Source organism: Galeopterus variegatus, unplaced genomic scaffold (genome assembly GCF_000696425.1).
Source record: "Galeopterus variegatus unplaced genomic scaffold, G_variegatus-3.0.2 Scaffold2288, whole genome shotgun sequence".
In the NCBI taxonomy this organism is placed as follows: domain Eukaryota; kingdom Metazoa; phylum Chordata; class Mammalia; order Dermoptera; family Cynocephalidae; genus Galeopterus; species Galeopterus variegatus.
This window is the reverse complement of record NW_007728399.1, coordinates 145,101-164,008: the sequence shown is the minus strand read 5'-3', so window position 1 is coordinate 164,008 and position 18,908 is coordinate 145,101. Positions and strand designations below refer to the sequence as shown.

Sequence of the window (18,908 nt, the reverse complement as noted above, 5' to 3'; positions counted from 1 at the left end):
AAAAAGTAAGTACCTGAAACCATCAGCTCAATGTTAAAGAAAAGTGTAGTAAAATGTAAAACTAAAAAGGAAAAAACCACAAAACAGAAAAGAGATTGTATTTTTAATCTGGTTCCAAGAAAGCCCACAATCAGTGCTAAAGAAAATAAAGATTTCTTACAACTGACTGCTCAAAATGTCCAGAATAAGTAAAGACATTAGGAAGTGGTGAATTGCGTGCAATGTATATATTTTTTTATAAAACAGAATGGCTAGTATAGATTACCTACAGGGATGAAAATATTTTTAAGATAATTGGCAATGTCCAAGTTCACTGACAAAAACTGTGAATTAACTATTTTGAAACTTTAAATATGATTTATCTATTTGGCTGATTGGGACAAATCCAGTATACTTTGAATTTGTCTCTGATGCCTTTCCAAAAGAATGACAATATAAATGTCACCCCTTTATATTTATGTATCCTAATATAAATATAAATGAAGCAAAAACTGTTATAATAGTAAACACACTAGAGTGACGTGAGGAATACCACTATTCAATTTCAATGATCAGTTAAGTAACTTAAAAATTGTTCCCTGGTAGAAACAAAGTAAATCTTCAAAGTTTGCTACTGAATAGAAGTACTGTACTTCAAATGGCACTTGAGGAAGTTTAAGCCCTACTTAGAAAGTAAGTACTAGGTGGTAGGAAAACCAACATATCTTTATATTAGCAAAGCATAAGACCCTACACATAGGCAAATAGCTTGGGATAGTAATGACAGACTTCCCAAGTCTGATTTCTACTTGATTAGAAGAGCTTTTCAACGGCAATGACCTTTATCTCTCTACTTTCTAATGACTGTAGACCACCACCAAACTTAAAACCATAATTACTGCTTTTTCAAAGTAGTCATAAAAGATTCATTCAGCTAAGGTTTTATGGATGCCCTTTATGTCATTATCATTAGCAACCTAAAAGGCTACAATGTCAGAGATAACAGATATCAAAATATACAAAACACAGAAAGAAAACTGGACTTTATTTGGCTAACAAAGTTATCTGCATCTTTATAAAAATTCAAACTTGTTTCCTAAGTGTGAAGACTTCAAACTCCAAAAAGTTGTATCAAAAATAAACTGCAAGCTTGGTTAGATGAAACATCTATCCACTTTACACAGTAAATCTCCATGGCCCCTCTAAAACCATCCCCACTTGTGACTAGATGCCCCCCTGCTCTCAAGACTTCTTGCCTGCCATGCCTCCTTCTTTCTCTAGTATCCATTTTTCTGCATCCACTAGATTCAGTCCCATCAGCATGTCGTTTTTATCAATATACTGTTATTTCTCCCACCTAAAACAAAACCAAAAAACCCTGACCTCACTTTCTCCACCAGCTACTACTACCTCATTTATCTACTCTCCTTTTTTCTTCCCCCAGACTTTGGGAAACTCTGCTACCACCTCTAAGTCTCTGTTCAAGCCACTTCAATTAGGTTAACCTGGCCACCTTATTCAAATTTACAAACTGCCCACTCCTGTATTTGCTTTCACCCTGCTCCTATTCTTCTTTCCACAGCGCTTATGACCTCTATCATACTGTATAACTTACTTTTTAATGTTTATTCTTAATTGTCCATTCCCTCCCCCACAAGAGAATGTAAGTGCTAAAGGCAGAGATTTTTTAAATAACTGTTTTGTTCACTGATGTATCTCAAATACTTAACCAGTGTTTGGCACAGCATAGATGTTCAATAAATATTTGTTGACAAAATAAATGAAGTGTGCCTTGGATTGAATCTCCCCCTACAACTTGATCCCCACTGTTGAGAGTGTTAAGAGGGTGGGAAATGCTACTGCGATAGTTAAAAAGTAGGGCTTTGAAGAGGTGATTGGATTGTGAGGACTGTACCCTTGTGAATGGGTTGATCCATCCTTGGAATAGTGGGTGTGGTTCTGTGGGCTATAAAAGGTGAGCACATAAGGAGGCTCCCTCTCTCTCTGCCCCACCATTCTGCCATGTGAGACCCCCATGCCACACTCATCACCACCAAGGCCTTCATCAGACGTGTTCCCTGGACCCTGGACTTCCTAGCCTCCGAAACAGTAAACACTAAATTTCATTATCCTATAAATTACCTAAGTTCCGGGTACTTTGTTATAAGCAACAGAAATGGACCAATACAAACTGAAAAGATTTCTTTCTTTCTAGTACGGTAATTCTGATTTTTTAATTCTGAAACCACAAAACATATACAATCAGTATAAACCATATCATTATACCTAAGGCTCCTTTAACTTTTACTTTTAGAGGAGTTTAGCCAGGAAATTGTTTACATAAGACAGGTACTCAACAAACTGATGAACTAAAATAAATGAGCATCATTTATTCACCTCAGACACTGTTATTTCTTTTATGGCAAGGTGTTTATATAGCCACAAAAAAATAATGCACTGTCTCTATAAAATAAAATCTGGTGATGCCACTGGAAACAAAGCTAATTACATGAAAATATTTATCATCATACACCAACAGCTAATCACTTAAAGCTCATCCCACATCACTATTTAGACAAGAAATGGGACAAAGAATAGCAAATGTTGAGATGCAAATAGAAAACTGGGCTACAAAGTTGAGAGGCCCAATCTTTGAAATACAATTCTGATTTCTTTCTTTTTTTTTTTTTTTTTAAAAGATGACTGGTAAGGGGATCCAACCCTTGGCCTGGTGTTGTCAGCACCACGCTCAGCCAGTGAGTGAACTGGCCATCCCTATATGGGATCCGAACCCGTGGCCTTGGTGTTATCAGCACCGCACTTTACCGAGTGAGCCACGGGCCGGCCTTACAATTCTGATTTGAATGATCCTTTATTATTTCAGGCAAGTCAATTAACTCAGTTTCAAACTTTGCACAGTAAATTTAAAATCTGTATTAATATCAGGAAGACTGACAGAGTATAGCTTCTCTGAGATTAAAACAAACATTTAACAATAAGAGTTTGAATTTTTTCTCGAAAAAAAAATTTTTTTTTTTTCTGACGGATAAGGGGATCGCAATCCTTAGCACAGTGTGGTCCGCACCACGCTCAGCCAGTGAGCGCACCAGCCATCCCTATATGGGATCCGAACCCACGGCCTCAGCGCTACCAGCACCGCACTCTCCCAAGTGAGCCACGGGGCTGGCCCTAATTTTTTCTCAATTTTTATCAAGAACGAAAACTAGAATCAAATTCTCTATCAAAGAAAGCAGCAAAAAAACCCAAAAAGCAAAATAAAGCAGCAAAAACTTAAAAGATCTTCTGGAATCAGACAGTGGTGATGGTTGCACAATTTTGTGAATATACTAAAAACTACTAAATTGTGTACTTTAAAGGGGTAAATTCTATGATATGTGAATTATATATTAATTTTTTAAAACTTAAGATCATAAACCTGTAAATACCAAGTATAAATCACTAGTTTACCAAGTAAATATTAGCACTGTCCCTGGGTAAGACCTATACCCATAAATAATCCCTTGTTATAAGCCTTATTATGCTTTATCCTTTTTCTGAAGAGAAAAAAATAACAGCAAGTAGATTGTTATCCTATGTATGCTATTTGCCAGATTATTGGAAAAAACTTTGGGGGAGGGGGAGACAAAACTATTTCCATAATTTTAGACATTCTATTTTTTAGGCAGAATCAAACACAACCTCTGCACACACTGGGTAAATTATAATGGCAAAACTCAATTGAGTTACACATTGATTAAAAGGATCAATAACTTGCTTTAAAAAATAACCTAGAAGATGACACTCATCAAAAAAGAAAATACTTGAATTTAGGATTAAGTAAAGGTAGAATTAAATGAAACAATTTAATGGAAAGTGTCAAAATAATCAATTTTGGAATAACTGGGGGCAGATTAAATGGTACGTGGATTAACAGTTATTAAACAAAAACAAAAGTATTATTGCAACAATGGAGTCCTGGGAATCTTGGGAAAAAATAACCTTATTTAATCTCTGTACAAAAACACATTTTAAATGTCAATCAGAGAACCATAACGAAGACTTTTTTCAACTGAATAATGGAGGAGGAAATGAAGGTCAGAAAAACGCCCTTAAGAGCCACATCTAAGACTTTATTCTAGAAAATCACTCTGAAGAAAAGGCAGAAAGAACTTTGAGGAAATGTGATTAAGGAGATGATGTGCATTTCAAACTGCAGTACTTGCCTGTGACACTTAACACACCAAGGCTTAAAACGCCAAGCAAGACCAGCATTGTCAGGTCCCTTGGCAATAAGAATGGCCAACCGCAGTAGAGAGGCTGAAGGAACAGCAGGCAAAACAAAATGACACACAGAGCTGGTTTCACTTCCTAGATGAGTAATTCTCAGCTTTTTGTCTGCCTTCATAATTTGCACACGTACAACACAATCCCAAGAGTAAATCTCTCCTTACATAGAGATCCTAGATCTAGAAAGCAAAGATCAAGTTGCTCAGTGACAACTGCATGTTTATTCTCTTATTCAAGAATATTCACGAAGGGATACCTCAGCTAAGAAACATAAAAGAATTTTTAACGGACCATAATTTTTGTTCATTTTTGTAGATTAATTTTTGTGTTATTCTATAATAAATTCATCTTTAAATTTATTTTCCCCCTTTTGGATGACATTTGTAAAAAGATAAAAATGTATCTAAATATTAGATGCAAATTTCTCAAAATTAAAAAAAACCTTGATAGATAACAAAAACTATTTTTCCTATATATATAATATATTGTTTTAAAATTTGTTTTTAAATGTTGTTTAAAAATAACATTTGTTGTTTTAAAAAGTTCAAATAATGCAACAAAAACCAGTCCCACCTGTCAGACATAAACACCAGTAAGCAGAATTTTTATATACACCCATAAACACATTTACATATGTAAGTGAAATCATTACATATTGGTATTTCATGAAATTTTTTTCATGTTAATACATGATGATATCTCTAGTACTTACATAGTACTTACTATATAAACACTTTGAGGAAATGAATTCATTTAATTTTCACAAAAACTCTGAGAGACAGGTAATACTACTATCCCAAGTTTACAGATGAGAACTGAGACAAGAAAAGATTAAGTAACCTGCCAAAGGTCACACAGCAAGGAAGTGGCAGAGCCAGGATTCAAACCCAGACCATCTGATTCTACAGTTCCACTGAGCTAGAGAATTGAAAATCATCACTAATGAAATGATTTTACAGTATCAAACCTCAAGTCATTGCTCTGACACCATTAATCAAAGTTAATTAAAAGTTGAATACACGGGCCGGCCCGGTGGTGCACTCGGTAGAGTGTGGCGCTTGGGAGCGCGGCGGCACTCCCGTCAAGGGTTTGGATCCCATATAGAGACCGGTCCGCTCGCTGGTTGAGCGCGGTGCAGGCGCGACACCGAGGGTTGCGATCCCGTTGCCGGTCGCGGTACGGGCGCGACACTGAGGGTTGCGATCCCGTTACCAGTCACGAAAAAAGACAAAAAGGAAAAAAATAAAAAATAAAAAATAAAAGTTGAATACAGAACTACAGGAAGATTCTAATGATCAATGATAGGTGAAATTTTATTTTTTAGATAAAAATTTATTTCATTATTAAAGTCACTAATGGTCATAAAGACATCACAAACTTATAAGTGCTTTAATGAATACTTTATGGTTACATAACAGCCCTCTGGAAAAACTGAAAACATTAAGTCACAGTAACTGCTAATATTCAAATCAGAACTCTTTTTTATTAATTGTGCCATCACACTTTTTCATTTATTTTTCTTTCTGGCTAAAACACTCAATCTTTAAATGTCATATGTAAAAAACTAAATAAAAGTTACAACCTGAGTATTCTAAAGATAATCTAGACACCAGCAAGTTAAAGTCACAAGTCAGAGAAGTTATTCATCTGGTAATTAAGGAAAACATTTTCTAGCTGCGCCCTAAACAACTGAGCTAACCGGCCAATCTGATTTTTTCAGAGCAATGATTAGTCTTCTGATTTCCTCCCTCAAATGAGTCATTAATTTATCCACTGTTAAAATTAATTTGGAGAGTAACCAAAGTACACTCTAAACAACAGAGTCAATCAGTTGAATGGGAAAAGGCCTACGGAGGAAAGGTGAGTTCAAGTCCTGGTTCCTGCTTTCCTGTGTCCTTACAGTCTCTTGCCAATTTTCCCAATTTTAATATGGACTAAAATAATACCTACTTTCGTGGGTTTCCAGTAACACTGAAATTAAACAATATAAGACACAGTGCTTACCCAAATTCTATCTCCAAAGCTCAGCCACAATTAGATTTAATACCTGATTCTATACATTGAATTAAAACATACACTTACAGCAAAGTTTTTAATAATTCAACTCATTTATTTTTAATAGCTACTCTAACAATATTTAGGCTTATGCAGATAAAAAATTTTAATCCAAACAAAACATTCAGAATTATTTTTAAAATAACTTCCAACAGAATAAATTAAAAACATTCCCTTGTCCCATCCCGTAACTTTCTTCCCCTGCTCCATGTTTTTAACTGTTTCAGCTGTTTTTCTGATAGTTACTACCTTATTTCTAAATAATATTCTTATACTGGTATTTCTTGGTTTATACACTTTAGACATTATTCTGTTGCCTTCTCATTGTTACACCTTAACTTTCATACTTAAACCACTTCCCCACCTTCCATCCTACTAATTCTGCTTTCCTTTCTTATATAATTTTGGGGGAGAGAAGGAAAAACAAACACTACAATGATAATAAGAGATAAAATCTTAATTATGACATTAGGTAAATGCGAAGAATTTAGGGGATTTAGAGGACAGAAAAACTTGGCTGCTTTCAAGTTAAGAGAGGGAAGACAAAATGGTTCACATAAAGGTAGAAGGATTTCTGTTGAGAATTAAAGAATGAGCAAGACAGGGAAGGGAGGCACTGGAGACAGAAAAAAACAGCAGGAATAAAAGCACGATAAGAGAAAATACACGATGTATCAGGGATTGTTTACTGATTCCACCTTGACTACAGCATCAATATTCATGACAGAGAAAAACTGGAGGGAGACACAACTGTTAAGGTTGGCTGAGCTGGAGAACCTCAATCACCCATGCAGAGGAATCTGAAATTACTATTTGATCTGAAATTACTAGTAGATCCAGTTAGCATTCTGCATTTTACAATTTAAAAATAGTAACTATTAAAACAATACTAGGAGAAATGAATTCAGGTTCAACTAACAGTTATGAAAATGGACTTACATATGATTAGATCTTCTTCCTCTATTTGTTTTCTTTCCTATGACTGGAGTGCCAAAATGCTCAGGGTTGGTGAGTGGGAGCTGGTCTAATGTCTGTGGGTAAGAACATAAACCCATCAAAAGTTATTACTTTGCAAGTGCTTTCTCTTTTTAAACCAAATCAGTTTAAGAATATGCTCAGATTTTGAGATTAAAACTTTCCCCCAAGGAAGGCTAAAACACAACTTCCCTAAAGATAGAAAATTCTAGGTTCAAATATATTAGAAAAAAGATGAATGAGCCCATTTCCAAAAGAAAAAAAAAAAAAGTGAAAAGAAATTTTGTGGATCTCTTTAGATGATTCATTACCTATTTGAAGGCTGACAGGCATCTAAGAATGATTAAAATACAAAACAAACAAACAAAAAAAAAGCCCCCACAAACACAGCTCAGTGAAAACGTAGATGTGAGAGGTAAGACACCTATGGTAAGAACCTAACTCCTAGATTGGGGCCAACCAGAACTTAAATTTTTATTTATACACAGGGAATGATAATCCATAAAGCAAAATTCTTAATAAACAACAGTATTAATTATCAAGATAAGCATCAAATGCTTGAAAAAAGGTTTCAGACAGGCTATATTATTACTTTGCAAACATTCCTTGCAATATACCTTTTTAAAGAAAATGTGAAAAATTAGTTTTTCTACATTTAATTTTTTCCTTTTCCTTTTTAATCTGCAACATCCAATATCATGCTTGGTATGAAAATAATGATCAATACAATAAACGAACAATTCTTATCAACTGCACAGTTCATGTCAACCCCTTTGTCCCTCACCCCCATCTAAAAATAATGATTTCCAGGCAAGGAGTGGTTGATGGTTGGAGGCAGAAATATGAAAAAGGGATTTTACGGTGATTCTCCTTAGTTTCTCAACACCAGACTATATTTTCACTGCCATTTTTCTTGTCTTTATTTCCTGAAAAGGCTTATATATCTAAAAAGCTAAGGTATCATTCTGAAGATGCTTTCCCAACTAACTTAATTCTCTGAATACCAATTTTGATAATATGCCTACTTTTTCCTCATTTTAAAGATTCTCCCCAGTTGCTATTCCTTTCATTTCCCCGAAAGAACCTTTGCTGTTACAGATAATTCATGAACATAAGGGGAACTAGAGATTCCCAGGAAAACTGTCAGGATGAAAGTGAGGATGAGGAACTATTTAGAATAAAGGGGCTTCTTAAAGTTAGAAATCAGAGTGGTATGAGAAAGATTTAGATTTTTAATGCTAATACTTAAAAACAAATGTTTAATTTTTTTATATTGACATAATTTTATTGACAATAACATGAACTAAACTGAAAAGGGGGAGCATATTAACAATCTTTTCTGCATAATTCATTAGAATATATGTAAATGTACTTAAGATACATAGATATACGTATCCAATGACAATATGGTATAGGAAGAAGGTAAGAGCCACAAAAGATTAAATGAAGCTGATTCCTTCACAAGATAAACAAAAATCGTAACTTCAAAAGGGCAAAAAAGTCTAATCTTTCGAATTTAGTTTGTATTGAACCTAAATCTGTGCAGACAAACCTTAAATCAGGTATTAAAAAATATTACTTGGAGGCAAAAGTTGTACCAAACACAATATATGCCAAACAGAAACTCTTGAGAAGTTACTTGTCATTAAAGCCTAATTATGTTTTCTAAGGGTGAAAATTTCAAAGTACTATATTTAGTAACCAAGGAAAATAAATATCTGCATTCGCTTTCTGTCAAGTTTAACAATGGATTAAAAATATTAAGGTTACTGGGCCAGCCCGGTGGCACACTGGAGAGTGCGCCACTTGGGAGCGCGGCAGCGCTCCCACCAAGGGTTCGGATCCCATGTGGAGACTGGTTCCCGCTCACTGGCTGAGCGTGGTGCGGGCGCGACACCAAGGGTTGCGATCCCGTTGCTGGTCAGTAAAAAAAAGACAAAAAGGAAAAAAATAAAAATAAAAAATATTAAGGTTATTTTTCAGCACAAAAATATTAAGGTTATTTTCTTGAAAGCAGAGATTTCTATTACGTATTATGATTTCTATTTTAAGTATCTGTTAGTTGTTTCACTTGTTACAGAAAAGAAAATTTGTAAAGAGTTGTTTAGGAATCACATGTAGTAATGTTCAAATGAGACCATAGTCTCTCCCTAATATGTAATGAAGAGTTAGAACAATAAGAAGCAATATCTCCATTCCTGGTCTTAATCCATGTCCAGGAAAACAGGAGCATCCTTATTTCAAGGGACAGAAAACACTGGGGGGAAGAGTAGAACTTGTCTTATACCTAAAGAGCAAAAACCAGAGACTCTTAAAGTCTATTAAAGGCACAAAGAAAATTCCATAGGCCTAGGGGGAAAATGTCTATAGCCCTGTTACCTAAGATGGGCTGCAGGAAATATCGAACTGGGATTTTGTCTAAACTTTCTATAGAGTTTTCAATTATATGAATCTACTTTGGGATAATACCAAATTATGAAAGCTCTGTAGATACACCCAAATTGTGCTACAGATGTTAGGTAGTGGGTAACATGCTCACCAAGCTGGTTATGGCTAGACCTGTGGTTTCTTTCAGTGTTGGAATTTGAACCGAATGAAGCGCTGTTGTGATCTCTTATGAAAATCCTGAATTTAAGTCTTGGTGTAAGTATGTAGTTCATTAGTACGATTAAAAATCCAAAATACTGCCAGTATGATGCGGCTTTCTTCTCAAAGGCCAAAGTTATTACTACTAATAATATAGTACTCTCTGACAAGTCTATCAAAAAATTAAAACTTTTTAAGAAAATATCAAATAAAGGGAAAGGAATATACAGACAGTAGATTAAATTCCTCTATACTCTCCTGACCATTTCTTCACAAGGCTTAATACTCTTAAACTTTAAAGATTTTTCATTGTTTGATTAATGTTTTTTCTCCTCCACTAGACGGTAAGGTAGTCGAGAATAAATTCCACGTCTTCATGGCTTATCCTCGTGTCCCAGTACCCAGCACAGCAACCTGGCATATGTGAAGGGAGTTAAGGAATCACAGGCCAGTATTCTAATTTCTCTCTAGCAGAGCATAAATAAAAGTGTACATGTGCAGACACATAAGGTAAAACTGATCCTCCTTGAAAGTACGAAGGATACACAGCTACTTGTTCATATTACTTCAGCCTTTACGTTACAACTGTCTTATGAACCATTCCAACTTAAAATTCTCCTAGTAAAAATAAAATTACTATTTTAGATATTTCTCTGAACCAAAACAAGACACATGCCTTCACTTAACAGGTGAAAAATCTAGTCTTCAAGCCCCTATATTCATTGACTGACTATAACTACACATGTTCTACATAAGGTAGAACATAATAATAAACTCAGAGAGAATTCTGTTACTTCGTCACTGTATTTGTCCCCAAAGCTTTCTGTATTTCCTATATTCAAACCTTCACAATTAATTCAACACATATTTACTAAGGGCTTTTGTTTAGAAAACACTGCTGGGAGAAGGACGGCCTATCAATGAGATGTAAAAACATGATTATTCCCCCTAAAACAGCTTAAAGTGTTACAGGGAAAATAGGAAAAGTAACAAGTCCACAAAACAAGAATAAGGAAGAGAAGCACAAAAGGACCAAAGAAAAAGAGATCAAATGTGGGTAGAGATCCCATGAAAGACAGCATGGAGGAAGAAGCATTCCCAGTGGCCTTAGCAGTAAGTAAGATTCCAGGAAGTGCAGAGGAGCAGGGCTCAGCAGGAGCCAAGAAAAAAAGTACACACCATCATCTGAAAATAAATACCAAGGAGTCTAACACGGCAGAAGTCTGGAAGAAGTGGTAGAATACGAGACTGAAAAGATAGGCTGGAATCACAATACAGAGAACCTGTCCCAAATGCTGAATTTAAATTGGAATTTAATCATTAAGGAAAGCAAAAATATTTTCAAAACAAAAATATATCTCATTTGTTAAATTCTGAATTGCAAGCTGCAGAGTTACAAAACTTCATGAACCCTCCATTCTCAGTAATGTAAGTAACACCTTTCAGTGTAAGAGCTCAGCTTTCGGTGTTAAAAGGGCTGGTTTGAGAACAAGCTGTGGCCATCAGTTTCCTCATCTGTAAGTTGGGGATAACAGTAACTACTTCACACGTTGCAAATGCAATAATGTAAAGCACTTAGCAAAGTCCCTGGCAAATATAAGCACTTCATTTATTCCTCCAACTAATATTTTATTCAGTTCCTACACTGTGCCAGGCACTGTTACCGGAACTCAGAACGAAGTGGTGGAGACAAGACATACAAAGTCCCTGCCCGTGTGACAAAACACACATTCTAGTGAGGAAGGCAAACAATAAAGAAAGAATTAAGTACATGTACATGTTTGATGGCATGGAATGTTAAATGTTATGAAGAAAACTAAATCAACTTAAAAGAAAAAGAGAAATGGAAGGGACTATTTTAGAAAGGACAGTCAGGCAAGGCTTCTGTGAGGAGAGGCTATAATCATGTCAGCTACTAGTACCAGTAGTATTTAGGGATTGCCTGTAGTATCTACATATCCTTTAACTACAATAGGGTTCAAGTGGACTACAAATCAGACATCTCTTTTCTACAACTATTTACAAAAAGAAGGCTATATAAAAGTTTCCTAATTAAACAAGCCCACTGTATTTTCTCTGTGAATACTAATGTACTTTAGACAATGAAGAAGGCACAACCTAGTGATCAAACACTAGGCCTTAAACAGGCTTCACAGATCACACTGTAATGGTACTACGTATTCATGAATTTTCCTGATTAATGAGTAAGTTGACTGAGTTGAGAAAGCAAAAATTTACTCCCACCAATACAAAATATTAAGACATGTTCACTTATTCAATGACTACTTACTTCACTTTCAGCAAAATGCCTTTCTCCTTTCAGGCACAGTGAAGATCGTCTCAGTGTCTTTTCATCTCCATCATCAAAAACTACAAGAGGAGGTAAAATGAAAGCTAATGAAGGATTTTTCAAAGATTAACAAGATGATATAAATTATCATTTAATTTTCTGAGTGCAAATAGACCTACTGTTTCAGATTACATTTGGAATTCAGTTCACATTTTACGTTTTCTAATGAATAACTTCAAATATACAGTTTAGAGCATCTTTTCCAATTTCTAGTGAAAAAGAAATATACCTGAAAACATCTTCCCTGAAACAAGAAACATCAAATAAAAATAAAAAGTTGGCATTCAAGAGGAAACCACTTCAATACTAATTAAAATTTCTCAAGATGGTAAAGGAAAGGCAAGTTTTCCTGCTGACAGATACTGACAGAGTTACCTGAGAAAAGGAAAGATCACAAATTTACACAGTCAGACTGCCCTTAAAAAAATGATTGTTTTCATTATTTAAAGCAGAATTTCTTAACCTCAGTACTACTGACCTGTTGTAGCAGGTAATTCTCTGTTATGGTGGGGCTTATCCTGTGCATTGCAGTATATTTATCAGCATCCGTGGTCTCTAACCACTAGATGCCAGTAGCACCCCCTTCCCAGCTACGACAACCAATAATATCTCCAGACATTGCCAAATGTCCAGTGAGTGGCAAGTTCACCCCCAGTGAAAAGTTACTGATTTAAAGTGAAAACACATTGTTGTACAACAGAGAAATTTCTTTTAACTGTAATGTTATATTTCATAATAATTTTGCCAGTTTTCTTGCTATTACAATAAATGCTAGATTGAATGTCTTCTGTATGTGCACATTATCCTAATATTTCTGTGGTTTATTCACTGAGAAATAGAAGGGAAGTGTTAATTTACACTACCTTGAACAGTGAGCATACCTACTAAAAGGTCATGGAAGTGTCAACTAACATGATTAAAATAATCATTTCACAATATACATATTGTGAATGTGAGGTATTCTCTTTTCGTTATTTCTGAGGGATGTGGTACATCCCTCAGAAATCAAGGAATGCATGTCCCTCTATTCTAAGTAAAGTTACTTGATTTTAGAAATTGCACAGTTTTTGCCTAACTACCGAAATTAGGTTCTTCTACATTATGTAAGACTTTACATTATGAGAGACTGAAAAAAAACACTTAGTACTTTTAATGTTGTAACTAAAATACGCAACGATAAAAGTGACACATTTGAGACTACCACACCTCATTACCGTCTAGACTTACTACACAGACTTGCTCACATTCCTATTACTCACATAAAGACAAATATTTCCTTATGCCTCAAAATCAAATAATTTTCCCTCTCTCTTCACCAGTTTTTTTTCCCTCATCCCCAACAAATATAAACAAAACTCACCTATTCTATTTCAAAGCTCTACCAAATTCTGACATCACCAAAGACATTTTACTATGTGTTTGCTCTCGTCTCTGAGGTCATTAAAATATGAGTTATTATCATTTAATAAATAATACTAGGATGAATGCCTATCAATTTCAAAAAATAATAGTCATTTCAAAATGCTTGAAAACAATAAACTGCAGCTATTTGTAAAACAAAAATAAAACTATAAAACTATAAAGGAATTGAAGAATACATTAGAAAATAGATTTATAACATTGATGGAAGGAAAGCCTTCTTAAACAAGATTCAAAACTAACACTACGAAGAAAAAGGGAACAACACAAAAACTGACTATATGAAAATTAAAAGCAGAGGAATACAGCAACAAAAGAAAAATATTTGCAACTAAAGCAGCAACAGATTAATGTTCATAATATATAAAAATTTATATCCTAAAAATAATAATCAAAAGATAAATCATACCAAGAGGAAAAGGGGAGAGTGGGGAAAACCAGCAATTCACATCACAGAAAATACAAATGAAATGATGTTCCTTTCAATAAACATATATGAAAAGATGTTCAATCTCACTAGTAATCATGGGAGGGGCACATCAAAACAAAACTAAAATACTATTTTGTGCCAAATTGGCAAGAATTTGAAAAGACTGATAACATCAAATCTGACAAGGATTGGGAAAACAGATACACTCACACGGGTAGTATAAATTAATAGTCTTTTAGGAAGGCAGTTTTCATTAACTACTCAAGTTTTAAAAGTAACATTTCCCTTCAACCTATGTCTATTTCTCAGTGTACAGACTACAGAAATATCAGGACAATGTGGATATACAAAAGACATTCAATCCAGCATTAATTGTAATAGCAAGAAAACTGGCAAAATCATCAGTGAGAAAATAGACTACGGTAAGCCAACTATTACAAAATATAACACTACAATTAAAAGAAATTTCTCTGTTGTACAACAATATGAATATCCTAAACACTATCAAATTGTACACTTAAGAAAGGTTAAGATGGAAAAAAAATTAATTTCTCTAAGATATATTTTGAAGTGAAAAAAGCTATAAATACAACTGTATGATATGTACATTAAATAATTTCAAATTATGTTATGCACATATGTACAAATTTGAAATTATTTTTAAAATACCTAAAAAGATAAAAACCAGTAACAGTAATAACATCTATTTCATTAGGGAAGAGAATAAAGGAATTTTGCTTTATTTGTACTACTTTCAGATAAGTTTTATTTGTGTAATTGAAAATACATTTTTAAAAGAAAATTTATTCTCTTACCTACAGTGTACCAACTTGCATCTGTTAATTTATTGATAACAGCTTCCTGATATGCACCATCAAGATTCTTCACTTCCACAATAGCTCCTACCTGAAGTATTTTTAAAATGTTAGAAAAACTTTTAATAGATACAATAAACAAACCAAAACCTGGCTTTTTTTTTTTTTTTTTTTTTAACTGAGTGCATGGTTAGTGAAGAATAAAATGACTACTGACTTGGTTTGTGTTAAGGTGCCAGGAGTTTTACCCACCAATACTTCTATACCGTCAGTGAAAATATTACCATAGTGAAAAAAGGCAAATAATATCTAAGCATTATTATGAAAACAGTTCTTCCCTTTCAACCCCCCTAAAAGGGTTTTAGGAACCCCAGGGGTCATCAGACCACACTTTGAGAACCACTATCTGTGAAACTGACTATGCTTGCTCCATATTTCCACTCCTCTTTCAAGAGCACTGGAGAAGGACAGGGACAATTAAAAAATAGCTTCTGAGGTTTCCCTAAGGGTTAGAATGTACCACTAATGACAGAAAATGCTGATAATTACACTTATATGGTCTTCATTGTGATGACAAAAAAATTAACTTGTTCAAACAAGAAACTGTTAGCCCCATGCAATGTCAAAAGGGGGAAGGAAACTCTGGGGAATTAACAGAACTTTCATTAAATGACTACAGTCAATAAACACATGCTATTTTATTTTTATTTAATAAATAGTTAAATGGTCTAGGTATTATTTTCACATAAACTCATTACTGAAAATGTATGTATTGAGATCAAATGACCATCATTTTTGGTAGATTTATTTCCTCTAAGAGAAACATTTATTCAAATGCTGACATTTTCTACCAACTGATGAAAAGCTGAAAAGTACATTAGGGAACAATTCAAAATCTAGAGACCAAAAAAAAAAGCCTAGACAAGAAAGATACTTCAATAATCTTGAGACCAAAAATTGATAGACTTGCCTACATCAAAAGTAAAATGGTCCTAAACCCTAATCACATACACAAAGAAAAGTTTAATAAAGTAAGAAAAAACAAACAAGCAAAATAAACCAATTATGCTACCATCGAGGAGGCTGGAACAGTACAGGGAGAGAAAGATGGCTTATGGCTACAAAGCAGTTACCGTTTCTATCCCTTACACTGAACATTTTTTGTAGTTGGTGCCTGGGGGCCTGCACCAGGCAAAAAGAGCAGTCAGGCAGTAACAAATAAGGCATGGACATGCACATATACTGAGGATCCAGAGGGCATAAGGTTTTAGTTACAGGCTCTGAGTCTGTCGGAATTTTGGTTCTGCTATTATTGGCTGTGAGACCTCAACCAAATTCCTTCACCTCCCCTTAGGCTTCCTCTTCTGGAATAGGAAGAGCTGTTATGAGAATTAAATAAAGTAATATGTGCAAAAGACTTAGTGCAGTGCTAGCATATACTAAGCACTAAATAAATGATAGCTAACATCATATAACTGCACACATTTTTGTTCTTTTGTCCCTGCCAGTAGTAAACATACATGTGCCATTAAAGATGGTACCTACAAAACAGAAATGGCGAAAAATAATTTTTACAAAGCAAGATTAACAAAAAAAATAATAAAAGACAGTTTTAGCCATCCATGGTACCTACTATGTATACAAGGGGATCCAATTAAAAGTTTTAAAATACAACAACAAACAAAAACTGGTGGATAATACACATATATCTAATACTCCAAAAAGTACATCTTCACCAGTAAAAGTTTTATTTCTAACAACTACAAATGTTTCTTCAATTCTCTTAGCATTTTAAAAAAATTTTCCCTAGCCAGGCCAATGTACCTTTTCAGAAAAGTAAAAGGACCAAACCATAGTAGCTACCTACACCTTCCCCTTTAGCTTACTTACTAGCAGAAAGTAAAGGAGCTTTAATTTCACTAGCCAATGAGGAAAAACAAATGCAAAAAAAACTCTAGAGCTCTCAGCATGAACATGCTCATCACGTACAATCAATCACCTGGTAATTCTTTAAAGATTTCCTTTGCCATTAGCTGCGCCAAAGAATTAAAAGCTCTGAGTTTTGGTTTTTTTAAGTTTGTCACTTTTTAGATAATAATGGAACTTACATCACTAATCCCTAGTTCATCACTTATTAATCCTGGAAAATCCATCATTTCAGTAATGGAAACATGGTGGGACTGAAACAGTTGACTAAGGAGAAACAGTCAATGCTTCCTTGATGTTCATTTCATTTCAGACATACTGTATGTCTTACTATCTTATCGGGAATTATTTAATATTAAATCTATTTTTTCTATCAGTTTTTTTTTAGAGAAAACTATGTATAAATTGTATCAACTCAGTAACAAAACAGACAAAGAATTAAAAGGAAATGACCAAGTATAATTATCATATCCCAATCAAATATTAGAACTAATAATGAATAGATGAATTACCTTTAGTGGGCCCTTTATGTGGTCATCCTGAACTTCCACTGTTGAAGAATCATGTCTAAATGTCACCTAGAGATTATAAATTTAATTAGCCACCAAAAAAAAAATCAAGCAACACAAGCTCATCAATGCACTCATTATTCACTTTTATTACAAGTAATATAAAACTAACAGCACTCTATCATACAAGATACCAAACCCTAAGCAGATTAACAGAAAATTTAAACAGATACTGCACCAAGACTATATCTCACTTCCACGTAACCAATGATATTACATCTGCATTACTCCATGTTCCACATATCATACTTTATTCATAGTTATTAGTTTAGATATATAATCTCTTTTCCTAAAAATTGAGGAAGATGTGAAGATCTTAGGCTATTAGGTACTGTAACATTCGTGAAGGCCTACCTTAACAATAAGCAGTAGCAGTAAATATTTACTCAAGCTAAGCATCAGCCTCAAGCATCAAACATTTAATCTTCACAACAACCCTATTAGAGAGGTGGGATTATTCCCACTTTGTTGATAAGAAAACTGAAGAATAGAAAGTAACTGGTCCAAAATCACAGAACTAGTACATGGTGGAGATGATATTCAAACATAGCACAGTAAAGTTCTAGAGTTAGACTGCCTTTCCATGTCAGTATAAAATCAGAGAACGGGAAACCAGATATGAAGAGGGTAAGTTAAAATAAAGGGATCAAGTTTAAATATTTAATTGCTGGTTAAAAACAAGACAGCTTCTACTACTCAGTACAGAAAAAGTTGTTTTCTCTTTACAACTCAAAAGGGTTCTTACAAGGATTGAACCATTAATATGTTATCAGATGTATGTAGTAATCATTTTAGGTAACCAGCTTGCTCACAAACTAGCTATTAGAGGAGATGCCTTGTACGCATAGCATCCCAGGCATTTCTGTGTCTCACAAAAGCATTACCACACTTTATTTAAATCATGTGTTTAGGTATCTGTGTCCTTCATTTTAACTGTTAAGCCACTTACAGATGAGGACTAGGTCTTAACACTAGAGTTTTAGAACCTTTATACAGTGCTTAGTACATAGTAAATGCTCAATAAATGAGAGGCAGCGATGAAGACATTTATCAACAAATTTGTTCAAAATGTACTAATTCTGAATCATAAACAGTTAAACTGGTTAAGAAATATACCCCCATATCTGTTGAGAAAATCATTAACTTTGAACTACAAAGAAATTTTTAGAGCAACAAAAAAATTAAAAATAAGTTTTAGGTACCCATTATTTACAAGTCACAAGGTACTCTGTGCTATCAATAGACACAGTAGAGCCAGGTATTAACAGTTTTGTTCCTTTCATTTATAGCAAGAAACAGCCGGACTGCTACACGTCATTTTCCTGGTTCATTCACTACACAGGGACTCTAAGGGTACAAGTCGGATCGAAAAGCCAGCCTGTTCTTTGTGGGCCAATGCATGAGTCCTAAAATGACAATGCCCCCTCCCCCTTTTTTTAAACTAGCACAAGTGCTATTTACACACAAGCTCTGCTAATGAAGGAGGCTCTCCACGGGGGGGGGGGGGGGGGGGGGGG

General features: G+C 34.5%; 1 protein-coding gene across 4 annotated transcripts in view; it reads right to left on the bottom strand.

Annotated features, from left to right (window-relative positions):
• Positions 1–18,908, bottom strand: part of ARID4B (AT rich interactive domain 4B (RBP1-like)) — a 139,102-nt gene that overhangs the window by 55,977 nt on the left and 64,217 nt on the right. For all 4 annotated transcript variants that reach the window (XM_008581175.1, XM_008581178.1, XM_008581177.1 and 1 more), the window contains exons 4-7: positions 17,335–17,400; positions 14,897–14,987; positions 12,173–12,252; positions 7,261–7,352 (exon numbers count right to left, since the gene is read on the bottom strand). In XM_008581175.1, coding sequence (XP_008579397.1) covers positions 7,261–7,352; positions 12,173–12,252; positions 14,897–14,987; positions 17,335–17,400 — 329 coding nt within the window. The remainder of the gene's footprint in view (positions 1–7,260; positions 7,353–12,172; positions 12,253–14,896; positions 14,988–17,334; positions 17,401–18,908) is intronic.